The following is a 27,598-nucleotide window of genomic DNA, read 5'->3' as shown; positions in this document are numbered from 1 at the left end:
ACTTCCCATCTTTATCATAGCCCCTCCCCCCCCCCCCCAATCCTTACCCCTCCATCTAATCTCCCAACAGCATCTAGCTGCCCTACCCTCTCACTATCTCATCTCAGTATGCACCAAGAAGTAGACTTTACCTTCTCCGCCCCAGTCTCCTCCTTACCGCCAGAACCAAGATTGCTTTTTCCATCATGTACTTTGCTCACAATCTGGTCTTGGCAGCCAGAGACACTGCTCGTATGTGTGAGCTGCATTTGCGTGAATGTGTGTATGTATGTTGTCTATTTCAGAAGAAGGCGTCCTGACCAAAAGCTTACATGTTTAGTAGTCTCATTGTTGTGCCTGTCTGTGACTCAGTATGTCCACTATTAGTTGAGTAGCAATCTATTCTTCCAATAATGTTTTCAAAAAGAAAAGTAAATTAGTAATATATGTTAAGCAAGGAGATGCTAGGCCTGCATTCCATCATTGTTCAAGCATTTCTTAGAAATGATTAGAAAAATTCCTCATTACACTCTATAGTTCCCTGTTAGAAATGGCAGCAATTTCTTGATAAAGTTAGTTTTAAGTTCATCTAAAGCATGAAAGCAAGGGGAAACTACAGCAGTAATTTTTCCCGAGGGCATGCAGCTTTACTGTATGGTTAAATGATGATGGCGTGCTCTTGGGTAAAATATTCCGGAGGTAAAATAGTCCCCATTCGGATCTCCAGGTGGGGACTACTCAGGAGGATGTCGTCATCAGGAGAAAGAAAACTGGCATTCTATGGATCGGGGCGTGGAATGTCAGATCCCTTAATCGGGCAGGTAGGTTTGAAAACTTAAAAAGGGAAATGGATAGGTTAAAGTTAGATATAGTGGGAATTAGTGAAGTTCGGTGGCAGGAGGAACAAGACTTTTGGTCAGGTGAATACAGGCTTATAGATACAAAATCAAATAGGGGTAATGCAGGAATAGGTTTAATCATGAATAAAAAAATAAGAGTGCGGGTAAGCTACTACAAACAGCATAGTGAACACTTTATTGTGGCCAAGATAGACACAAAGCCCACACCTACTACAATAGTACAGGTTTATATGCCAACTAGCTCTGCAGATGATGAAGAAATTGATGAAATGTATGAAGAAATAAAAGAAATTATTCAGGTAGTGAAGGAAGACAAAGATTTATCAGGAGACAAGATTTAATAGTCATGGGTGACTGGAAATCGAGACTAGAAAAAGGGAGAGAATGAAACATAGTAGGATGATTTGGATTGGGGGAAAGAAATGAAAGAGGAAGCCGTCTGGTAGAATTTTGCACAGAGCATAACTTAATCATAGCTAACACTTGGTTCAAGAATCATAAAAGAAGGTTGTACACATGGAAGAATCCTGGAAATACTAGAAGTTATCAGTTAGATTATATAATGGTAAGACAGAGATTTAGGAACCAGGTTTTAAATTGTAGGACATTTCCAGGGGCAGATGTGGACTCTGGCCACAATCTATTGGTTATGACCTGTAGATTAAAACTGAAGAAACTGCAAAAAGGTGGGAATTTAAGGAGATGGGATCTGGACAAACTGATTAAAGCAGAGGTTGTACAGAGTTTCAGGGAGAACATAAGGGAACAATTGACAGGAATGGTGGAAAGAAGTACAGTAGAAGAAGAATGGGAAACTCTGAGGAATGAAGTAGTGAAGGCAGCCGAGGATCAAGTAGGTAAAAAGACGAGGGCTAGTAGAAATCCTTGGGTAACAGAAGAAATATTGAACTTAATTGACGAAAGGAGAAAATACAAAAATGCAGTAAATGAAGCAGGCAAAAAGGAATACAGACGTCTCAAAAATGAGATTGACAGGAAGTGCAAAATGGCTAAGCAGGGATGGCTAGAGGACAAATGTCTGGATGTAGCGGCTTATCTCACTAGGGGTAAGATAGATACTGCCTACAGGAAAATTAAAGAGACCTTTGGAGAAAAGAAAACAACTTGTATGAATATCAAGAGCTCAGATGGCAACCCAGTTCTAAGCAAAGAAGGGAAAGCAGAAATGTGGAAGGAGTATATAGAGGGTCTATACGAGGGCGACGTACTTGAGGACAATATTTTTGAAATGGAAGAGAATGTAGATGAAGACAAAATGGGAGATACAATACTGCATGAAGAGTTTGACAGAGCACTGAAAGCCTGAGTCGAAACAAGGCCCTGGGAGTAGACAAAATTCCATTACAACTACTGACGGCATTGGGAGAGCCAGGCCTGACAAAACTCTACCATCTGGTGAGCAAGATGTATGAGACAGGCGAAATACCCTCAGACTTCAAGAAGAATATAACAATTCCAATCCCACAGAAAACATAACTAATGAGGAGGTATTGAATAGAATTGGGGAGAAGAGGAGTTTGTGGCACAACTTGACCAGAAGAAGGGACCGGTTGGTAGGACATGTTCTGATGTATCAAGGGATCATACATTTAGCATTGGAGGGCAGTGTGGAGGGTAAAAATCATAGAGGGAGACCAAGATATGAGTTCACTAAGCAGATTCAGAAGGTCGTAGGTTGCAGTAGGTACTGAGAGATGAAGAAGCTTGCACAGGATAGAGTAGCATGGAGAGCTGCATCAAACCAGTCTCAGGACTGAAGGCCACAACAACATAAAGCATGTGAATTTGACTTGTGCACTTTCCCATTTAATGCTTCCCAGAGATAAAAGTCGTAAGGGTTACATCAGGCAAATGAGGATACTATTAGTGATAACTCTGTATTGAAACACATCACAAATTTCCTGTGCGTGCTGACACAGAACTCCAGTTAATTAGCCAAAAAAAGACTGCAAAATGTTTTCCACATCTCTCTCACTGGTAATTATATCCTGGAAAGAAATAGGGCCTATTATTGTTAGACTCTAATAGCACAAACACCTATTTTTGAAGATGTATGGGTGCCTTGTGTGTTACATTAGGCTTTTCAGAACTCCAATAACAATTATTTTGTGAATTAATGTATCCACATAGGTGGAACCGTGATTCATCCGAAAAGAAAGTTAGCTGATGGATGTATTTCTGTCATGCACCCTATTCAAAATTCATTCACAGAACCACAACTATTTTGCAATGTTGCCTGGTTTAAGTTCTTACACTGCAGTTATTGTATAGGGTTGTAACTTCAATAACTTTGTAGCTGCTCAAAAAGGGCCACAGGAAATTCCCATTTACTTAGAAATACATCGACCTGATTTTCTAGGGGACCTGTCCGGAGCACACAAATGTTGTTCAGAGTTTCTTCTGCAAGTACTGTATTTACTGTATGCGGTTGTCTGTCTTCCCTGTGAAGAATACTTCCCATTTCATGATATTTATTTATCAGTTAATGAATCTTAGTCCACTTAGGAAGTTGAACATAAGGGAATTCGTCCGGAAATATTCTTCTTGTTCCACATATTGACTCTATTCACATGTGTCATACGTGAATACTCTTGCAAATAGAATATCTGTATTTTGATATTTCACTTGAAACACTTTCACCCAATACACTGTACTGTGCCACCTAACAAATGTGCAACCTGTGCAAAGAAAGGTCTCGCCGCGGAGGGTAAGTGTACTCCCTGCCATTGCTGTTGATGACCGGCTCCCAGCCGGTCAACAAAATCCCTGCCAGGTGGTTGTGTAAAGGACTGATCACCCTGTATTATTATTATTGATACTACTACTACTACTACTACTACTACTACTACTACTATTCTCAGTTATAAACAGAGGCTTTTTTATTTAATTCTGTTTTCTATGTATCTTTTGTTTTTGTTAAAATTCGAAATGTGTGCATTAAAAAAAAATGTGGGTTCGTACCAGATAAGTAAAATATATATATATATAATTTCAGAATTAACCTTTTATTAAATTTCATTTTGTATACAGCATTACAGGTTTCATTCATTTTCGTTATATCAATGCCGGCATTGTCCATATGGGGCAGAAAAAGAGGAGGATATTCTGCTGCATCTCTGTAATATACACCACAACTTACCAGCACTCACAGTGATGCGTCATTATGAACTGACTACGGTATGTCCGACATGAATTGTACAATGCAGTAATTTCCTATCAGTTTTTTATTTAGTTTATGTATTCATAAAGAAAGCAGGTGTTGGCAGATGTGAAAATCACCGAACCATCAGTTCAATAAGCCACAGCTGCAAAATACTAACACGAATTCTTTACAGACGTATGGAAAAACTAGTAGAAGCCGACCTCAGGGAAGATCAGTTTGGATTCCATAGAAATACTGGAACACGTGAGGCAATACTGACCTTAAGCCTTATCTTAGAAGAAAGATTAAGGAAAGGCAAACCTACGTTTCTAGCATTTGTAGACTTAGAGAAAGCTTTTGACAGTGTTGACTGGAATGCTCTCTTTCAAATTCTAAATGTGGCAGGGGCAAAATACAGTGAGCGAAAGGCTATTTACAATTTGTACAGAAACCAGATGGCAGTTATAAGAGTCGAGGGACATGAAAGGGAAGCAGTTGTTGGGAAGGGAGTAAGACAGGGTTGTAGCCTCTCCCTGATGTTATTCAATCTGTATATTGAGCAAGCAGTAAAGGAAACAAAAGAAAAATTCGGAGTAGGTATTAAAGTCCATGGAGAAGAAATAAAAACTTTGAGGTTCGCCAATGACATTGTAATTGTGTCAGAGACAGCAAAGGACTGGGAAGAGCAGTTGAATTGAATGGACAGTGTCTTGAAAGGAGGATATAAGATGAACATCAACAAAAGCAAAACGAAGATAATGGAATGTAGTTGAATTAAGTCAAGTGATGCTGAGGGAATTAGATTAGGAAATGACACACTTAAAGTAGTAAAGGAGTTTTGCTATTTGGGGAGCAAAATAACTGATGATGGTCGAAGTAGAGAGGATATAAAATGTAGACTGGCAATGGCAAAGAAAGTGTTTTTGAAGAAGAGATATTGGTTAATATTGAGTATTGATTTAAGTGTGAGGAAGTCATTTCTGAAAGTATTTGTATGGAGTGTTGCCATGTATGGAAGTGAAACATGGACGATAAATAGCTTGGATAAGAAGAGAATAGAAGCTTTCGAAATGTGGTGCTACAGAAGAATGCTGAAGATTAGATGGGTAGATCACATAACTAATGAGAAGGTATTGAATGGAATTGGGAAGAAGAGAAGTTTGTGGCACAACTTGACCAGAAGAAGGGATCGGTTTGTAGGATATGTTCTGAAGCATCAAGGGATCACCAATTTAGTATTGAAGGGCAACGTGGAGGGTAAAATTCATAGAGGGAGACACTAAGCAGATTCAGAAGGATGTAGGTTGCAGTAGGTACTGTGAGATGAAGAAGCTTGCACAGGATATAGTAGCATGGAGAGCTGCATCAAACCAGTCTCAGGACTGAAGACCACAACAACAACAACATGTTTTCATATCATCATAATGAAGAAGATGAAGGATACTTTTTAACTCATATAGAGGAATTGTTATTCACAAATTGTTTGATTCTGGCTGTCACTGCAAAACAAATTTAGTATCAAAGAGGGAGTGTTGTGTGGGATATTTATAGTGTTTTTATGTTGGTTTGGCTCTACAGGAGTGTGCCATGGGTGAAATATGTAATTGTGCTTACAGAATAGTCATTTTTAGTGCGTGTCTATTGTTGCATTCCAGTGACTCAGAATAAATATGTTGAAAGTTGAATTCCTTATATATTTCCTGCACTTACTCATTCTTTCTTTCCCTTCATATCTTTTTAAGTTATTTGTGCAAGTTTAATGTGACATGACCTGTGTTAACCTGAACAAAAATCTGGTAGAATGTTAATTGTGTGGTGGGATACATTACAAGAGCTGCAGTGATAGTGGGAATGACTCTGATTAATTTTGAACTGAAATATGTTTTGGATAAAATTTGTACTGTAACTGACCCTGTGCATCTTACCATTTTTTTGGCCCTCTCCTGATTAAGTCAGGCCCAGTGATTGCTGTTGGATAGCAATAACTTGGCTGATGTGTGATAAACATAGTACAGTGCGATGAAAACTGTCACAGTGCACTACAAGAACAATTGTAATTTGTATTTAAAACAGATTAGACTGCTCTTCAAAATAAGTGATGTTATTAAGCATCTGGTACTGTGTGGATGGTATGCTATCATCACATCACTGAACTTACGCTTCACAATGGAAATAAATACAGATAATTAGTGATATATGACAGGTATATGTAATAAATATCAACTCATTATATCTCAAAATATGATTATTATCAGCAGTTATCTTAAGAGTACAAATATGGACTTCTTACTATTAAGAAAAAAGATGAGAGAAAGATGAGTCCAAAAGACCCAAGGAAAGCACATTCGTTTTATAAAAAAGGCAAACGAAAATATGACATGGATATTGCTACATTGAGATCATAGATGGAACCAGTAAAAATTAAACTGTTACATTAAGCAATGACTGTGTTATTTATTGACTAGCTATTCCCATAGTTGTTAAGATACATCAAACTTACGCAGAAAAAAAATTGGTACTGTATTGTACCTTGAAATTTTGTGTGCATTGACCCAGACAGCCTTTTTCCGCTGCAACCAGTATTTCTTTAGGATTCATCAGAGGATGAGGATCTGTTTAATTTTTTTCTGCTAACTTTTTGTTATTTTGATGTTGTCCTTGCAGGGTATTTGTTTGATGTGGTGGGATGAGTGGGATACTTTTGGTGGAATTTGATTTTGGTTTGAGGTCTTTCAGTTGTTTTCTTATTTGATTCTCAGAAGACTGCCAGTGGTTGTGAAACATTAGATAATATGGAAACTTTATTAACTGCCTTCCTTGCACTATCTGACTTGAGACACTATTCTGGTTGGTTGTACCAGAGCTGAAAGCATAAAACATAGGTGCTGATTTATAACAAGCTGCAAAATGAGCTGGAACATTATATTTTTAGAAATTTTGCAAGTTGCTTTTAAGTGAACTGAGTAATGAGTGGTGCTAGTATACTCTATGGGGAAACATGGATGGGATATGAAGGAATTATCTGAATGGGACAGAAATCAGTAGATGTGATGTTCATGTACAAACAAACAAATGATTACAATATCAGGAAAAATTGGTGATTTAAACAAGAGAAAGAGGTTCACAAATGGAGAAAATCAACAATATATTCATCAAACTTAGGCCCTTGTGCAAACTGTTATTTGGCTTGGTGCTGTTTGATAGAGTTGTTGAATGTCTTCTTGAGAGACATCATGCCAGATTGTGTCCAATTGGCGTGATAGATCATCAAAATTCTGAGCTAGTTGGAGGGCCCTTCCCATAATGTTCCAAACGTTCTTAGTTGGGGAGAGATCGAGCGACTTTGCTGGCATAGGTAGGGTTTGGCAAGCACAAAGACAAACAGAAAAACTCTTGCCATGTGTGGGCCAGCGTTATCATGCTGAAAAGTAAGCCCAGCATGGCAGCAAAACAGGGTGCAGAGTATTATAGATGTGCTGCTGTGCTAGGGCGCTAACCTGCGGTGTAGGGGTAGCTTCTTTGATTAGTGATCAAAATGTCCTTGGTCCTAGCTTTAAAACCTGTCACTGCTTCTACATCTACATCTACATGGATACTGTGCAAATCACATTACCATTTTCACAATCCTGTAGTATTTCAACATAAAATTTTGATTATTAATCAGTGCTGGTGGCTGAAGACTTCCAGCGTAAGAAGTCACCCTCTTTCCCCCAACAGCCTTGTCAAAGAGGGAGAAGGATTGGACAGAGGTTCCTTGGGGTGGCAAATTGCCCCTAAAGGCAGACGACTCAGCAATGATTAATGGCATGAGGATGCTGAAGGCAGTGGAACCAGTGTATTAAAGACACATAACGTATATCCACAGGACATGTGGCCTGTAATTCAAAAAGTTTAAAGATGATCTCTCCATTGGCAAAATATTCTGGAATTGTCCCCATTGGGATCCTTGAGGGGGGGGGGGGGGGGCTGCCCAATGGGAGGTGACAATGAGAAAAGGATTGAATAACCAACAAAAGGAGAATGTTCTGTAAATCAGAGCATGGAATGAAACTTCCTGGCAGATTAAAAATGTATGCCGGACCGAGACTCGAAGTCAGGACCTTTGCCTTTAATGGGCAAGTGCTCTACCAACTGAGCTACCCAAGCATGACTCACGCCCTGTCCTCACAGCTTTACTTCTGCCAGTACCTCGTCTCCTACCTTCCAAACTTTACAGAAGATCTCCTGCGAACCTTGCAGAACTAGCACTCCTGAAACAAAGGATATTAGGCACAGCCTGGGGGATGTTTCCAGAATGAGATTTTCACTCTGTTGCGGAGTGTGTGCTGATATGAAGCTTCCTGGCAGATTAAAACTGTGTGCCGGACTGAGACTCAAACTCGGTCCCGAGTTTGAGTCTTGGTCCGGCACACTGTTCTAATCTGCCAGGAAGTTCCATATCAGCGCACACTCTGCTGCAGAGTGGAAATCTCATTCTGGCAGGGCATGGAATGCCAGAATCTTGAACATGGCACGGAAGCTAGAAAATCTGAAAAGGGAAATGCAAAGATTTCTAGATATCATAGGAGTCAGTGAAGTGAAATGGAAAGAAGACAGAGATTTCTGGTCATATGAGTATAGGGTGATATCAACAGCAGCAGAAAATGGTATTACTGGAGTAGGCTTCATTATGAATAGGTAGATGGGGCAGTGAGTGTGCTACTGTGAAAAGTTCAGTGATAGGATTGTTCTTATCAAAATCGTCAGCAGACCAACACCGACAATGGTAGTTGAAAATGGCTCTGAGCACTATGGGACTTAACTTCTGAGGTCATCAGTCCCCTAGAACTTAGAACTACTTAAACCTAACTAACCTAAGGACATCAAACACATCCATGCCCGAGGCAGGATTCGAACCTGCGACTGTAGCGGTTGCGCGTTTCCAGACTGTAGCGCCTAGAACCCCTTAGCCAATGGTAGTCAGTATACATGCCGAAGTCACAAGCTGAAGATGAAGAAATACGGAAATTGTATGAGGATAATGAAAGGGTGATACAGTACATAAAGAGAGATAAAAATCTAATAATTATGGGAGACTGGAATGCAGTTGTAGGCAAAGGAGTAGAGGAAACAGTTACAGGAGAATGTGGACTTGGACAAGGACTGGGACAGGAGAAAGACTGCTTGAATTTTGTAATAGATTTCAGCTAGTAATAGCAAATACTTCTTTCAAGAATCACAAGAGAAGGAGGTTTTCTTGGAAAAGGCTGCGTCATACCGAAAGATTTCAGTTAGATTACATCGTAGTCAGACAGAGATTCCGAAATCAGGTATGGATTGTAAGGTGTACCCAGAAGCAGATATAGACTCAGATACAATGTAGTAGTGATGAAGAGTAGGCTGACATTTAAAGAGATTAGTCAGGAAGAATTGATATGCAAAGAAGTGGGATAAGGAAGTGCTAAGGAACAACAAGGTACCCTTGAAGTTCTCTAAGGCTATAGATGCAGCAGTAAGAAATAGCTCAGTAGGATTACAGTTGAAGAGGAATGGACATCTCTAGAAAGAGCAATCACAGAAGTTGGAAAGAAAACATAGGCACAATGAATGAAATTGGGAAGAAACCGTGGGTAACGGAAGAAATACCTCAGTCGATCCATGAAAGAAGGAAGTACAAAAATGTTCAGGGAAATTCGGGAATACAGAAATCAAGTCTGTGAGGAGTGAAATAAATAAGAAGTGCAGGGAAGCTAAGATGAAATTGCTGCATGAAGATGTGAAGAAATTTAAAAATACACTCCTGGAAATGGAAAAAAGAACACATTGACACCGGTGTGTTAGACCCACCATACTTGCTCCGGACACTGCGAGAGGGCTGTACGAGCAATGATCACACGCACGGCACAGCGGACACACCAGGAACCGCGGTGTTGGCCATCGAATGGCGCTAGCTGCGCAGCATTTGTGCACCGCCGCCGTCAGTGTCAGCCAGTTTGCCGTGGCATACGGAGCTCCATCGCAGTCTTTAACACTGGTAGCATGCCGCGACAGCGTGGACGTGAACCGTATGTGCAGTTGACGGACTTTGAGCGAGGGCATATAGTGGGCATCCGGGAGGCCGGGTGGACGTACCGCCGAATTGCTCAACACGTGGGGCGTGAGGTCTCCACAGTACATCGATGTTGTCGCCAGTGGTCGGGCTGAAGGTGCACGTGCCCGTCGACCTGGGACCGGACCACAGCGACGCACGAATGCACGCCAAGACCGTAGGATCCTACGCAGTGCCGTAGGGGACCGCACCGCCACTTTCCAGCAAATTAGGGACACTGTTGCTCCTGGGGTATCGGCGAGGACCATTTGCAACCGTCTCCATGAAGCTGGGCTACGGTCCCGCACACTGTTAGGCCGTCTTCCGCTCACACCCCAACATCGTGCAGCCCGCCTCCAGTGGTGTCGCGACAGGCGTGAATGGAGGGACGAATGGAGACATGTCGTCTTCGGCGATGAGAGTCGCTTCTGCCTTGGTGCCAATGATGGTTGTATGCGGGTTTGGCGCCGTGTAGGTGAGCGCCACAATCAGGACTGCATACGACCGAGGCACACAGGCCCAACACCCGGCATCATGGTGTGGGGAGCGATCTCCTACACTGGCCGTACACCTCTGGTGATCGTCGAGGGGACACTGAATAGTGCACGGTACATCCAAACCGTCATCGAACCCATCGTTCTACCATCCCTAGACCGGCAAGGGAACTTGCTGTTCCAACAGGACAATGCACGTCCGCATGTATCTCGTGCCACCCAACGTGCTCTAGAAGGTGTAAGTCAACTACCCTGGCCAGCAAGATCTCCGGATCTGTCCCCCATTGAGCATGTTTGGGACTGGATGAAGCGTCGTTTCACGCGGTCTGCACATCCAGCACGAACGCTGGTCCAACTGAGGCGCCAGGTGGAAATGGCATGGCAAGCCGTTCCACAGGACTACATACAGCATCTCTACGATCGTCTCCGTGGGAGAATAGCAGCCTGCATTGCTGCGAAAGGTGGATATACACTGTACTATCGCCGACATTGTGCATGCTCTGTTGGCTGTGTCTATGTGCCTGTGGTTCTGTCAGTGTGATCATGTGATGTATCTGACCCCAGGAATGTGTCAATAAAGTTTCCCCTTCCTGGTACAATGAATTCACGGTGTTCTTATTTTAATTTCCAAGAGTGTATATGATTGTCAGAAGGACTGACCCAGCATATAGGAAAGTCAAAACAGTCTTCAGTTAAAGTAAAAGCTAGGATGATAACACTGAGGGTGCAACAGGAATTCCATTGTTAAATGCAGAGGAGAGAGCAGATAAGTGGAAAGGATAAATGGAAGGCATGACAGAAGGAGAAACAGGAGTTGATTTAGAAGAGTGAGAGGATCCAGGATTTGAATCAGAATTTAAGAGATCTTTGGAGAACTTAAGATAAAATAAGGCAGAAGGAATAGATAACATTCCATCAGAATTTTTAAAATCATTGGGGGAAGTGGCAACAAAACGACTATTCACTTTGGTGTGTAGAATGTATGAGTTTGGCAACATACCATCTGACTTTCGGAAAAGCATCATCCACACAATTCCGAAGACGGCAAGAGCTGACAATTGCGAGACTTATCGCACAATCATCTTAACAGCTCATGCATCGAAGCTGCTTACAAGAATAATGTACAGAAGAATGGAAAAGAAAATTGAAGAGATGATGGTCAGTTTGGTACCAGAGAAGCAATCTGACATTGCAGTCGATAATGGAATCAAGACTAAAGAAAAGTCAAGAAACATTCATAGGATTTGTTGACCTGAAAAAAGCATTTGAAAATGTAAAATGGTGCAAGATATTCAAAATTCTGAGAAAAATCAAGGAAAGCTATAGGGAGAGATGGACAATAGCCAACATGTAGAAGAGCCAAGAGGGAATAATAAGAGTGGAGGACCAAGAATGAAGTGCTCAGATTGAAAAGGTTGTAGCACAGGAATGTAGTCTTTTGTCCCAACTGTTCAATCTGTACATCGAAGAAGCAATGATGAGAATAAAAGAAAGGTTCAGGAGTGGAATTAAAATTCAAGATGAAAGGATATCAGTGATACGATTCGCTGATGACATTGCTATCCTGAGTGAAAGTGAAGAAGAATTACATGGTCTGTCGAATGTAATGTATGCAATGAGCAGTCTAATGAGCGTAGAATTTGGATTGAGAATAAACTGAAGACGGACAAATGTAATGAGAGATACAGAAATGAAAACAATGAGAAACTTAACATCAGGATTGATGAAGTTAAGGAATTCTGCTACCTAGGCAGCAAAATAACCAATGGCAGGTCAGAGCAAGGAGAAAATCAGAAGCAGACTAGCACTGGAAAAAACTGGCCAAGAGAAGTCTACTACTGTCAAACATAGGCCTTAATTTGAGGAAGAAATTTCTGAAAATATATGTCTGGAGCACAGCACTGTATGATAGTGAAACATGGACTGTTGAAAAACAGAAGAGAATCAAAGCTTTTGAGACGTGGTGCTACAGACAAATGTTTAAAATTAAGTGGTCTGATAAGGTAAGGAATGAGGATGTTCTACACAGAATGGGGGAAGACAGGAATATGTGGAAATCACTGACAAGGAGAAGCGACAGGATGACAGGACATCTGCTAAGACCTCAGGGAATGACTTCCATGGCACTAGAGGGGGTGTAAAGGGCAAAAACTGTAGAAGAAGACAGAGATTGGAATATATTCAGCAAATAAATGAGGACGTAGGTTGCAAGTGCTACTCTTGAGGTGAAGAGGTTGGCATAGGAGAGGAATTCGTGGCAGACTGAATGAAACCAGTCAGAAGACTGATGATTCAAAAAAAGGAGACCACTGTGCTGTAGGGGTACCACAGATGACAACCAAACGGGTCTTCCTATGAAACGAAATGGCATCCCAGACCATCATTCTTGTTTGTTGGGCTGTGTTGTGGGTGACAGTCAGATTGCTGTCCCACCACTGATAGTGGTGTCTTGAGACATGTTTGCTGTTCATCAGGGCTCAGTTGAAGCTGGACTCATTACTGAAGGCAATTCTACTCTAGCAGTGAGATTCCAGGCTGACAAACAGGAGTGATTGTGTGGTGTGTCGTTTCTTTGCTTAGCAGGAACCCTTTGGTTGTTATCTTACAGCAATATATCGATGATATTCTATGTCCGGTTGTGTTGCCCTTCATGTCGAGCCACCTATGGCTTACAGTTTAGCAGGATAACATGCACTCGCACATGCTGAGAGTTTCAGCTGCTAGTCTCATGCTTTCTAAATTCCACTTTGGCCAGCAAGGTCACAGGAACTCTTCCCAATTGAGAATGTTGGGAAAGTCCTCCAACCAGCTCAGGACTTTGATGTGTGATGTGCCCATTGGACAGGATTTGGCACAATATTCCTCAGGAGAGAATCCAGCAACTCTGTCAGTCAATGACAAGCCGAATAACTGCTTGCATAAAGGTCAGAACTGGAGCAATGCATTATTGACTTGCTCAATTTCTGAAGCTCTTTCTTCTGGGTAAATCATTTAATTTTTATGAAATTGTAATCATTTGTTTCGCTTAACACAGTAATATTTTAGTATTCTGTCAAGCATACCATCTGATTTACTTATTCGTTTTACTTTTTTTGCAGATGTCTCCGCCTGGTGATGTTAACCAGCTAAAGATTGTAGACTTGGATGATGTTTCAAGCAGACCTTCAGAGGCAGCTGTTGTTGCTGGAGGAGTGATGACAAGTACTGAGTCTCAAACACATGCTGAGGAAGGTGCTGCTGTTAAAAATCAAGCTGGTCACACATTATGCTGTCAGGTGGCTGAAAGTGAGATAATTGATACTGTGCAGAACAATTCATTTGAAATGGTAGACAATCGAGTAACAGAAGCCACTCAAGAGAGTGCAGTATCCCCCATTTCAGGAAATGTTTCATTGCAAAAAAGTGCCCCTCTAATGGAACTGAAAGTCTCCTCTTCATTTCAAGAAACAAATGTTGAAGGAGAGTTTTCTGACTGCTCTACCTATAGGGAACAAAATGCAGACAGTGATGATGATGATGTGGACAAAGATGATGATGTACAGGTACTTTATTGCCAGCTTTCAATGAAGAGTAAACAGTGTAATCACATGACTGGTAATGGTAGCTGTAAACTGAGAAAGTCACAACCAGGAAAGAAATATCTAGATAACAAGATGAAGAACTGTGTGAATGAATTAGTAAAAGAAACAGACAGCCAGAATTCCTGTGATTCAGTAATGTCATTGACAGAATCTTGCACAGGAGCTGCAGCGAAAGAAGAAAGTGAACTTACACAGGAGCACACAACTTGTGAAGCATTTCCTGTGTCCACAACATTTAGTTCTAAAATTCCCATTGAAAATGCAGAGAGGAGGTTCAGCATTGATTCTCACCCTGAAACAAATTGTTCTGCAGAGTCTGTGAACATTACCTGTGGTGCAGATAAAGCACAAACAAACCAGGCTTCTGAGGAATCTGCTGTGACAGAGGCCATTGTAACGCAAGGGGACCAACGAAAGCAGTTTACGGCTTCAGGTCTTTCGGGAGAGGACTTGTATTTGTGTGGCAATTCACACTGTGAATACCGGGCGAGAACGGGGTATCAGTTGCAAGAACATTTGTACATTTGTGATTTGTCACATGATCATGTTCTTAGGTGTCCTCACTGCTCTCAACCTTTCAAGGCTTCCAACAGATTGGTCAATCACCTCAGGATTCACGGCTCTCCACGATATTCGTGTCCTCTGTGTACGTACCGAGCTGTGGCTGCCACAGCTGTGGCGAAGCACCTCAAGCTTCAGCATAAAGTCTCTTATATAGAAACAGTACCAATTGACCGTTTTCTCAACAACCGTGCAATGCATATGTTTGCAGTCCGTCCACAGGTAACTTGCTTTTCCTTTTTTAAAGTGACTAATAGTTTTATTCCAATCTTCAAACTCGTATATTTAAAAACTCCTGCTACTGGACACCCTTGAGCACTCGGCAGTGGTTAGTGTGACAGTGGTATTTGTACAAAGAGCATTCAGAAAGTTTTGAATAGTTGCCTCTTAATTGTTTTATTTTTTTCAGGAGGAGAACGAAATTTTTTGTGAACATACTTGGAACACTTAGCTATAAGTTGGTGTATAAAAGTATTTTCTTTTAGTACACGTGAGCCATAATGGACCGTGAAGTAGATGTCGGGTTGCGACAATGGTCGGTGATGGAGTTCCTCTTCAAGACCGGCGATAACTCTGCCACATCAATTCACAGGAAGTTGCTCCCTGTTTATGGGGAGGACACAATGGATATCAGCAGTATCCAGCAGTGGTTGCAGAGGTTTAAAGAAGGTGATTTCTCTCTACCGGACAATCCACAATGTGGTAGACCATCAACAGCAGTAAGTGATGTGAATAAGGAGACCATTGATCAAATCATCCAAAATAACAGATGTGTGACGACACAGCAACTTGCTGAAATGACTGGTTTGTCATTGTGTTGTGTTGTATCACTGGTACAGTCACTAGGGTACAGAAAAATCTGTGCATGTTGGGTGCCTAGATTATTGAAAAGAGAAGTTAAAATTATGAGAAAGAATGTATGTGAGGGTCTCATGAAGACCTTTACAGAAGAGTGGAAACAGTGTTTTGATGGCATCGGTACCCAAGATGAAACATGGTTGGTGTTGTCTGAACCTGGCGTCGTCTGGGTTCCCCTCGGAAGAAGAAATCAAGACTTTCACGAACAGCAGGCGGAAAGGTGATGGCCTCCTTCTTCTGGAATCAGTGTTGTGACATTTTCATTGACTTTTTGGAAGCTGGCTCCACAATGAACCGGGACCGTTACTGTTTGTCACTGGACAAGCTGCAATGTGCCAAAACCCACAGACAACAGCTTCAGGGTCAGCTCATCAAACTACCCCATGATAATGCCAAATCCCATACAGCCCTTATGACACAGCAAACAATCAGGAAAATGGGTTGGAAAATTGTTCCTCATCCTCCCCAAAGTCCTGACTTGGCTCCGTCTGAGTTTTAACTCTTTCGTTGTCTGAAGGCCCACCTGTGCGGTAAAACATTTTGATAGTGAGAAAGACCTTATTTTCTGTGTCAAGCGATGGTGTAAAAGTCAATCCCCAGGATTTTACCAAAGTGCATTTACATCATGGGAAGAATGTTGGGCCAGATGCGTCACAGCTGCTGGAGGCTACACTGAGTAGGCTCAATGTATAGCTAAATGTTCCAAGTATGTTCACAAAAAATTTCATTCTTCGCCTGCAAAAAATAAAAAAATTAAAGACAACCGTGCAAAACTTTTTGTTCGCCCTTTGTATATTTTGTAGTGTGGGGCTTGTGGCTAAATCACTATAGTGTGATTAGAATTACACACACACACACACACACACACACACACACACACACAAAACAATGTTAACAAAACAGACGTTTGACACACAGTGACAAATCAAATACTACTGGGTCCTTTCGCATAGTATATGATGCAGTGCGACATACACAGTTATTATTATCATAGAGATTGGCTTACAGTAGATAAGCTTCCCATAACATTGCACTGTGCAAAGCCAAATTTTTGAAGGTTGCAGTTCGTCATTGCAACTGGGTCATCAGAGTCATAAACACAAGGACCTAAGTGGTGTAGTGTGCTGGTTAGTGTATAAAGTATACATTTGGAATGTTGTGGGTTTGAATCTTGTCAAATGTTACATTTTTTTATTTCTAAATGTAATCAAAGCACTTTGATCGTTATTTTTGTTTAATGAATTCATTTAAATGTAATTTATTTTGTTTCTAATACCTTGTTGTGTGATTTTCATCACTGTATTTAGTTTTTATTCGCTCTTATTTTTCTTCGCAACATTCTTTTTTCATTTTGAATCTGTCTGTGCCACCTATAATCTGCAACCAAGTGCAAACCAGAACCGCTCATTGCTTGGTAGTGTGGCAACTTGTGTAGCCAGTGTGAGGATAGTTTCAGGCAACCAATGACAGGAAGAAATTACAGTTTGCTTTTAGTACTGCAACTGAATTTTTTCTGTCTTGAGTTTTCTCATGTAGACAGACTGTTGGTACATTGCACATTATGAGGTTTTCGTTGGGTTGGGGTGTGAGTTTAAATGCAGGGCTTGCAAAATACATCATCTGCCTTAGTTTAATCGCCATGAGCGCAGTGATAGTAATTTTAGTTCTGACGCAGTTTGCTGATAGGACACAAGTTTAAATTTGGGGCTACAAAATGTGTTGTCTGCCACAGTTCAGCCATTGGACATTTAGGATCAGCTGTTAATAGAGCGTCTCGCATTCCCATCACACCTCATAGTGGCCGCTTCCAACACTGCTCCTCCATTACACAGTTATAGCATTTGTTAAATGGCCCACCATGTTTGTTCTTTGCCTATTACTGAACAGTAGCCCACAGCTGATGTGGCAACACTGTAGCAACAAGTGACAGATGTTGACTGTCAAATGATTTTAATTGGATTGTGGGATTGTGGGGATGGTAGAAACCTCCACAAAAACTGTCATCCATAAAGTACAATGCACACAAATGAGGCGGATGTCTGTTGAACTGGTACACAAAAGGGGAAACTTTTCTGGGGTACCTCCCCCAGCTGGTTGTATAAAAGTTCCTAAGACCTACTGGGTACTGACTGTGCTTCTGTTTTTGTAGTTTCAGTTGATTTCTCCATGGATTCGTCTTGCTCTCGATAACCTCAGCTGGTGAGAACTAAGGGCAGGTGGAGCATGTAGTGTTAATCCCTAATCCATTCAGTGACATATTAGTTTTTCTGGCAGGCTCCTTATCTGGTGTTGGAAATGCGTTGTGTTTGTGAAGATAAAAACTACAAAACAAATTTTAATTAAAAAGCAATTCTTGTGTAAACAATAGGAGGAGGACCAATACCATGATGTGGCTGCATACATTATGCACCTCATTTACTGTTACAATGAAAAATTTTGATTAGCTCCATCATAGAAATGTGATGTAAATTAATGCCAGGACGTTACCCTCTACTGCTCCCTCTTGCATTATGTAGGTTATTTTCTGACACCTTTTAATGCACCTTACTTGCAGTTTCTTATAGGTTTTTTCCTCTATATATTCCCCCCTCCCCCCCTCCCTCCCCCATGAACCATGGACCTTGCCGTTGGTCGGGAGGCTTGCGTACCTCAGCGATACAGATAGCCGTACCATAGGTGCAACCACAACGGAGGGGTATCTGTTGAGAGGCCAGACAAATGCATGGTTCCTGAAGAGGGGCAGCAGGCTTTTCAGTAGTTGCAGGGGCAACAGTCTGGATGATTGACTGATCTGGCCTTGTAACACTAGCCAAAACAGCTGTGCTGGTACTGCGAACGGTTGAAAGCAAGGGGAAACTACAGCCGTAATTTTTCCCGAAGGCATGCAGCTTTGCTGTATGGTTAATGATGATGGCGTCCTCTTGGGTAAAATATTCCGGAGGTAAAATAGTCCCCCCATTCGGATCTCCGGGCGGGGACTACTCAAGAGGACATCGTTATCAGATGAAAGAAAACTGGCGTTCCACGGGTCGGAGCTTGGAATGTCAGATCCCTTAACTGGGCAGATAGGCTAGAAAATTTAAAAAACAAAATGGATATGTTAAAGTTAGATATAGTGGGAATTAGTGAAGTTCGGTGGCAGGAGGAACAAGACTTTTGGTCAGGCAAATACAGGGTTATAAATACAAAGTCAAATAGGGGTAATGCAGGAGTAGGTTTAATAATGAATAAAAAAAATAAGAATGCGGGTAAGCTACTACAAACAGCATAGTGAACGCATTATTGTGGCCAATATAGACATGAAGCTCACGCTTACTACAGTAGTGCAAGGGTCTATGTCAACTAGCTCTGCATATGATGAAGAAACTGAAGAAATGTATGACGAAATAAAAGAAATTATTCAGATAATGAAGGGAGACGAAAATTTAATAGTCATGGGTGACTGGAATTCAGTAGTAGGAAAAGGGAGAGAAGGAAATGTAGTAGGTGAATATGGATTGGAGCTAAGAAATGAAAGAGGAAGCCGCCTGGTAGAATTTTGCACAGAGCACAGCTTAATCATAGCTAACACTTGGTTCAAGAATTATAAAAGAAGGTTGTATACATGGAAGAAGCCTGGAGGTACAGACAGATTTCAGATAGATTATATAATGGTAAGACAGAGATTTAGGAACCAGGTTTTAAATTGTAAGGCATTTCCAGGGGCAGATGTGGACTCTGACCACAATCTATTGGTTATGAACGGTAGGTTAAAACTGAAGAATCTGCAAAAAGGATGAAATTTAAGGATATGGGACCTGGATAAACTGATTAAACCAGAGGTTGTACAGAATTTCAGTGAGAGTGTAAGGGAACAAATGGCAGGAATGGGGGAAAGAAATACAGTAGAAGAAGAATGGGTAGCTTTGAGGGATGAAGTAGTGAAGGCAGCAGTGGATCAAGTAAGTAAAAAGACGAGTGTTAGTAGAAATTCTTGGGTAACAGAAGAAATAGTGAATTTAATTGATGAAAGGAGAAAATATAAAAATGCAGTAAAAAAGTGCAAAATGGCTAAGCAGGGATGGCTAGAGGACAAATGTAAGGATATAGAAGCTTATCTCACTAGGGGTAAGATAGATACTGCCTACAGGAAAATTAAAGAGACCTTTGGAGAAAATAGAACCACTTGTATGAACATCAAGAGCACAGATGGAAACCCAGTTCTAAGCAAAGAAGGGAAAGCAGAAAGGTGGAAGGTGTATATAGAGGGCCTATACAAGGGCGATGTACTTGAGGACAATATTATGGAAATGGAAGAGGATGAAGATGAAGATGAAATGGGAGATACGATACTGCGTGAAGAATTTGACAGAGCACTGAAAGACCTGAGCCGAAACAAGGCCCCGGAGTAGACAGCATTCCATTAGAACTACTGACAGCTTTCGGAGAGCCAGTCCTGACAAAACTCTACCATCTGGTGAGCAAGATGTATAACACAGGCAAAATACCCCCAGACTTCAAGAAGAATATAATAATTCCAATCCCAAAGAAATCAGGTGTTGACAGATGTGAAAATTACCAAACTATCAGTTTAATATGTCACGGCTGCAAAATACTAATGCTAATTCATTACAGATGAATTGAAAAGCTAGTAGAAGCCGACCTAGGGGAAGATCAGTTTGGATTTCGTAGAAATATTGGAACACGTGAGGTAATACTGAGCCTATGACTTATCTTAGAAGCTAGATTAAGGAAAGGCAAATCTACGTTTCTAGCATTTGTAGACTTAGAGAAAGCTTTTGACAATGTTGACTGGAATACTCTCTTTCAAATTCTAAAGGTGGCAGGGGTAAAACATAGGGAGCGAAAGGCTATTTACAATTTGTATAGAAACCAAATGGCAGTTATAAGATGGGAGAGGCATGAAAGGGAGGCAGTGGTTGGGAAGGGAGTGAGACAGGGTTGTAGCCTCTCCCTGATATTATTCAATCTGTATATTGAGCAAGCAGTGAAGGAAACAAAAGAAAAATTCGTGGTAGATATTAAAATCCATGGATAAGAACTTTGAGGTTCGCTGATGACATTGTAATTCTGTCAGGGACAGCAAAGGACTTGGAAGAGAAGTTGAACGGAATGGATAGTGTCTTGAAAGGAGGATATAAGATGAACATCAACAAAAGCAAAACAAGGATAATGGAATGTAGTCGAATTAAGTCGTGTGATGCTGAGGGAATTAGATTAGGAAATGAGACACTTAAAGTAGTAAAGGAGTTTTGTTTATTTGGGGAGCAAAATAACTGATGATGGTCAAAGTGGAGAGGATATAAGGTGTTGACTGGCAATGGGAAGGAAAGTGTTTCTGGAGAAGAGAAATTTGTTAACATCAGGTACAGATTTAAGTGTCAGGAAGTCGTTTCTGAAAGTGCTTTGTGTGGAGTGTGGCCATGTATGGAAGTGAAACATGGACGATAAATAGTTTAGACAAGAAGAGAATAGAAGTTTTCGAATTGTGGTGCTACAGAAGAATGCTGAAGATTAGATGGGTAGATCACATAACTAATGAGGAGCTGTTGAATATGATTGGGGAGAAGAGACTTGACTAGAAAAAGGTATTGGTTGGTAGGACATGTTCTGAGGCATCAAGGGATCACCAGTTTAGTATTGGAGAGCAGCGTGGAGGGTAAATATCGTAGAGGGAGACCAAGAGATGAATACACCAAGCAGATTCAGAAGGATGTAGGTTGCAGTAGGTACTGGGAGATGAAGAGGCTTGCACAGGATAGAGTAGCATGGAGAGCTGCATCAAACCAGTCTCAGGACTGAAGACAACAACAACAACAATATTTTCCTTTCATTGTTGAGTCCATGCTTTCTTTCCATATATTTCTTTCTTTCCTTATTCTGCAGATAACCCCCTCATTTCTTGTCAGTCCATTAAATTTTCAGAATCCTTCTGTAACACCATATTTCAAATACTTTGATTCTCTCATTTTCCAGTTTCACAACAGTTCATGATTCACTTCCATTCAGTGCTGTGCTCCAGAAATTCATACTAGCAGATGTCTTTTATTGTGGAATGCTTTCTTTGCCTGAGCCAGTCTGCTTCTTATATCCTCATTGCTTTTTCTGTTACGTTTTAGTTCTCTTGCAAGGTAGCAGAATTCCTTCCCTTTGCCTGATATATAGTCCTTAGTTCTGATATTAAGTATTTCACTGCACCATTCCTGCTGCTTTTGAGTAATTTAGTCTTTGTTTGGTTTGCTGCCAGTCCATATTCTTTTCCATTCAAGTCAACAGACTCTGTAAATCATCCTCACTTTCACAGACGATAGCTGTGCCATCAGCTAATTTTATTATTGTTTTCTTTTCACCCTGAACTTTAATCTCATTTCTGGATGTTTATTTCCTGCAAAGCTTCTGTGAAATACAAGTTGGAAATTAGACAAAAAGGTTGCATCCCTGACTTACACAATTTTTTTATCTTAATGCTTATTTTTTGCCTTCCATTCTTGTTTTGTCTTGTTTCTTGTACATCTGTATATTATTAGTCTTTCCTGATACTTTGTAGATGTGTTTTTAAGGATTTTATACATCTTGCACCATTTTGTGATGTTGAATGCTGTCAATTGGTCAACAGATCCCACGTAAGATTTTTTTAAAATCTTGTCTCTGTTATCAGGTACAACAGCAGACCTTTGTCTACTTTTCAGAAATCAGGATGATTTTTATTCTACAATCCCAAGTTTCTTCCATGACTTATATTTATTAAACTGAACAATATCTTGAAGATATGAACTGTGAAACTGATTGTGCCATAGTTCTTGCACTTATCTGCCCTTGCTGTCTTTTGGAGGGTGTTGTTATTCTTGCATAAGTTTGATAGTATGTCTCCATTCTCAAAGATTCCAGACACTAAGTTTAGAAATTATTTGGTTGCCACTTTCTCCATAAATTTTATAAATTTTTAAGGAATGTCATTTGTCACTTCTTGTTTTTTTGACCATAGGTCTTGTAAAGTTCTGCCGAAATCTTAACTCTTAGGCTGGATTCCTTATCTCCAAATCGACACCCTCTTTTCGTTTCGAGTTGGCAGCCATTTCCTCACCTTCATAGAGTGCCTTAGTGTAGTCTTTTCATCTATCTGCTCTCGTCTGCAGTTTCAACAGTGGAATTTATTTTGTAATATTACAGTTGACACCTTTACTTTTAATTTTTTCCAAAATTATTTTTAGTTTTCTGAAGACCATATTTTTGTTTTTCGAAATCATTTCTCTAGAAATTTCATTAAGGCTTCTTGGGACTACCTATCAATTTCATTTTTAAGAGACTTACGTTGCTGTATACTTTTCTTGTGTAACAATGTAAACAATCAATATCTGACGGAATAATTTAATTGGATAGGTAAAAAAATCTACTCACCAAGTGGCAGCAGCACACACACACAAGAGAAGGTTGTAATTAGGCAAGCTTTCAGAGCCAGTGGCTCCTTCTTCAGGCAGAAGGGTTGAAGAGAAAGGAAGAGGGGTGAAGAAAAAGGACTGGAGAGGTCTAGGAAAAGGGGTAAATTTTGGAAACGTCACCCAGAACCACAGGTCAGGGAGACTTAGTGTGTGGGGTGAGAAGTAAAGACTGTCTGATATCTACATTTGTCTGTCTGATTGCCATCTCTTGTAAATTTTAACAGTATATTTGCTATTAGTAGCTGACTTCCATTGAAGAACTCAAGAACTCTTTCTCATTATTGCTGAGTCCATATTCTCCTTTAATTCTGCCATCTATTTCATACAGCATTACACTCCTCCATCAGTGCATAATTTTCATGACTCATTTCATAATGAATTTTCTAATCAAATCCCCCACACCCTGTACCTGGTTGTGATACCTGGAGCATAATTGTTGACATTGATTTTGTTTCGATTATGATGAGAATAATCCATTCACTGTATTGTTGACAGTGACTCATATTGCTCTGTCTTCCTATTCATAATGAATAATAATCTTCTCATGCTGTTGATAGTACTCTGTATTTCTCTGGCCAGGCACCCTGTATCTTCTTGCCCTTTCACCTCACTGACTGTACTGTGTCTGGCTTTAGCCAGTGCATTTCTTTCAGATTGTCTATCTTCCATACTTCATTTAGACTTCTTAACATCCCATGCGCTGACTTGTGGAATGTTACTCATTGGACAGTCGGCAACAGAAATGAAAACATTGCATTAAAACAAGCGTTTAGTGCATAGTGCTGTGGAATGTGGAAAAAAACGCAAATTGGTTTTCATAAGAAGAAGAACAACACCAAAAATGCAACAGGAGCGTAATATGTAAGAAATTGTCCACACAACCTGCCACTGATGATGCCTTGCAGAAAATAAAGGCGAAACGTGTATGGCACTAAAATTGTGTTTTATTCAGTTGCTGTCAGATGGTCTATAAGTAAAAATTATCAATATACCATAATATTACACGCAACTGAAGACGACAGGACTACAGAAGTTGAAGATGTAAATATTAAACTCTTTGTTTTTCAGGGAAAAGGAAAATCGAAACATAAGCAAACAGTGTGTGTGGCCAAGACCGTGTACGGACCTGAGGAGATACATCTCTTGCCAATGAGTGCAATTCTGAAAGATCCTATAGAGTGCTCTGTGTGCTCTTTTAAAACAAAAGTGTGTAGCAGAATGAAGCGACATATGGGCCAGCACTTGAACCCAGATGTTGACAGTGCTGAAATTTCTAGAATGGAGGCTTTACATCCTGTACCATGCCTTGAAGCGAATGGAAAAATGTTTGACAAAATGGCTGGTGTGGCTATCAGTTCTAATATTGCCTTTCCTAAGGCAGTGGCTGCAGGTAAGATTTGTTTTCTTCACTTCTTCCATCATGATTACCATATTTATAATGTATTGTGTGAAGTGGATTGTGAATATAAAATGATATTGGGAACATTTTTCTTATTAAAACATTTACAATGCTCCATTTATTTAAGACATTGAAGCAGTGAAGCAGCTGCTGCAGAGGCATTGCAGAAATTCTAGAATTATAAGCTGTCATTTTCCTACAGCCTGGTCATCCATGTCACCTGATCTTAATTCATGTGACTTCTGGCTGTGGAGTTATCTGAAAGATGTTTGAAACAGGAACCAGTGCTCTAATTTTGAATGTATCTGAACTGAAAACATGCATTGCACAACACATTCTGAACGTGGCCCCCGAGACACTCTGATCTGTTATGGAATGTGCTGTTTCTGGATTTCAGCTTGTGGCAGAAATTGGTGGACAGCATATTGAACATGACAATTAGAAACTGATGTCATTTTTTTTAAAATGTGGTTCTTGGCCCCTGGACAATTAAAAATGAATGTCTTTTTGCTTTTTATGCAGTTTTTGACCTCAGGGCAATTAAAAATCAATTTTTCTCACCTGATGTGGCAGGACCTTGCAGTGATGGATGGGATAAACCTAACAGTGCCACAATTCATGAAAGTAAATTGAACAGTATGGTTGGTGTTTTGAGCAAACCGAACCACAGCCATTGTATTGCAATTCATCTATCATTTGTAACAGACCCCATTTGTGTTAAGATGCTTACAGTGCCATCTGTTGGTAAATTTTTTTATTTCATGATGCTTCCCCCTACATCAGTAATATGCTGTTCAAATGTGACGTCATTGTTAGTAGTGGTTCTCTTTCTACAGCATTTTGAAACTGGAACATTAACTGTGGATACCCTGTATATTGAATATATACAGCATATAAACAATCAGAGAGGGAGAAAGGACAGATAGAAATAATTTAGGATAACATTTACAAGTCTCTCTGTGTTAGGAGAGATGCAAGATGAACAGAGGAAATATAATTTGGCTGAAGTGCCAGCAGTATGCGTCTTAATGAAATTTCTTGTTTGTAGTAGCAGCTAATGATGGGAGACAGTTGGAACAGCAGAAGTAGCTTATATCACAGTATGTGGAAGAGCACAGATGATAATGTGTGTAGTGCAAAGGGTTCTAGCTGTATTTGATTTAGAAGGACAATGCTACAATTTCGTTACAACTACATCTACATACATACTCTGCAATCCACCATACAGTTCGTGGCGGAGGGTACCTCGTACCACAACTAGCATCTTCTCTCCCTGTTCCACTCCCAAACAGAATGAGGGAAAAATGACTGCCTATATGCCTCTGTACGAGCCCTAATCTCTCTTATCTTATCTTTGTAGCCTTTCTGCGAAATGCAAGTTGGCGGCAGTAAAATTGTACTGCAGACAGCCTCAAATGCTGAGTTCACGAAAAGAACGCCTCGTTTCCTCTAGAGACTCCAATCCGAGTTCCTGAAGCATTTCCGTAACACTCGCGTGATGATCAAACCTACCAGTAACAAATCTAGCAGCCTGCCTCTGAATTGCTTCTATGTCCTCCCTCAATCCGACCTGGTAGGGATCCCAAACACTCGAGCAGTACTCAAGAATAGCTCGTATTAGAGTTTTATAAGCGGTCTCCTTTACAGATGAGCCACATCTTCCCAAAATTCTACCAATGAACCGAAGACGACTATCCGCCTTCCCCACAACTGCCATTACATGCTTGTCCCACTTCATATCGCTCTGCAATGTTACGCCCAAATATTTAATCGACATGACTGTGTCAAGTGCTACACTACTAATGGAGTATTCAAACATTACAGGATTCTTTTCCCTATTCATCTGCATTAATTTACATATATTTAGAGCTAGCTGCCATTCTTCACACCAATCACAAATCCTGTCCAAGTCATCTTGTATCCTCCTACAGTCACTCAACGACGACACCTTGCCATACATCACAACATCATCAACAGACAGCTGCACATTGCTATCCACCCTATCCAAAAGATCATTTATGTAGATAGAAAACAACAGCGGACCTACCACACTTCCCTGGGGCACTCCAGATGATACCCTCACCTCCGATAAACACTCACCATTGAGGACAATGTACTGGGTTCTATTACTTAAGAAGTCTTCAAGCGACTCACATACTTGGTAACCAATCCCATATGCTCGTACCTTAGTTAGGAGTCTGCAGTGGGGCACCGAGTCAAACACTTTCCGTAAGTCAAGTAATATGCCATCCATCTGATACCCTTGATCCATGGTTTGCAAGATATCATGTGAAAAAAGGGCGAGTTGCATTTCGCAGGAGCGATGCTTTCTAAAGCCATGCTGATGCATGGACAGCAACTTCTCTGTATCAAAGCAATTCATTATATTCGAACTGAGAATATGTTCAAGAATCCTGCAACAAACTGATGTTAAGGATATTGATCTGTAATTTTGAGGATCCGTCCTTCTACCCTTCTTATATATGGGCATCACCTGTTCTTTTTTCCAGTTGCTCGGGACTTTACGTTGGGCAAGAGATTCGCGATAAATGCAAACTAAGTAAGGAGCCAATGCAGGGTGCATTTGGATGAAGCATTGTTGTCCTTCTGCATGTGAAGTACCTAAATGTATGCATGTTGACTGCCATTATGGTTGCACTCATTGTCCATGCTTTCATTTTCAGTGGCATATTGGGTGGAGGGACACCTTGCTGACCAGTTGCACTAAGAAAAAGTGAGCTTCAGACCCAAATGGATTTTCATCTGTGGGTGAATATCATTAGTCTTTTCTCATGGATATTGGTTGAGTATCCAGTCACCTGTTGCCATATTTAAGGTTATATGAAAAATACTTCATTTGCTTGGGAGGGCATACATCTGAAACCAAATGAAGATAGAAAAGAAAGTACACATACCAGGAGCGGGAGATGGGGTCGGCATTAGCACATTGCCACACATGTATAAGATGTAAGACTCAGTAGCTTTTGAAATTATGTAAAATAGTTGGTAGTTAAGCTGAACAAGACACTTGGTCAATGGAGGCAACAGGACGAGGCAAGAGAGAAGCCAGCAGTGAGATGGCAGCAAAGATGAGATTTGAAAATATTAGGAGGTAGGAATGGCAAAGGAGACCAGTCAATAAGATGACACTGAATGACTGATATGCAAGGAATAAAAGATTTGCTGCTATATGTGCC

The 27,598-nt window shown here is 40.6% G+C and overlaps 1 protein-coding gene across 1 annotated transcript in view; it reads left to right on the top strand.

The window, feature by feature from the left end:
* Window positions 1-27,598, top strand: part of LOC126291440 (uncharacterized) — a 137,550-nt gene that overhangs the window by 63,939 nt on the left and 46,013 nt on the right. The window contains exons 9-11 of the mRNA XM_049984954.1: window positions 3,891-4,037; window positions 13,662-14,927; window positions 24,071-24,392. Of these exons, the coding sequence (XP_049840911.1) occupies window positions 3,891-4,037; window positions 13,662-14,927; window positions 24,071-24,392 (1,735 nt within the window). The remainder of the gene's footprint in view (window positions 1-3,890; window positions 4,038-13,661; window positions 14,928-24,070; window positions 24,393-27,598) is intronic.

The sequence above is a fragment of the Schistocerca gregaria genome, chromosome 9 (genome assembly GCF_023897955.1).
Source record: "Schistocerca gregaria isolate iqSchGreg1 chromosome 9, iqSchGreg1.2, whole genome shotgun sequence".
Taxonomy (NCBI): Eukaryota; Metazoa; Arthropoda; class Insecta; order Orthoptera; family Acrididae; genus Schistocerca; species Schistocerca gregaria.
Note: the sequence above shows the minus strand (reverse complement) of the source record. Positions and strands in the feature narration are given on the sequence as shown.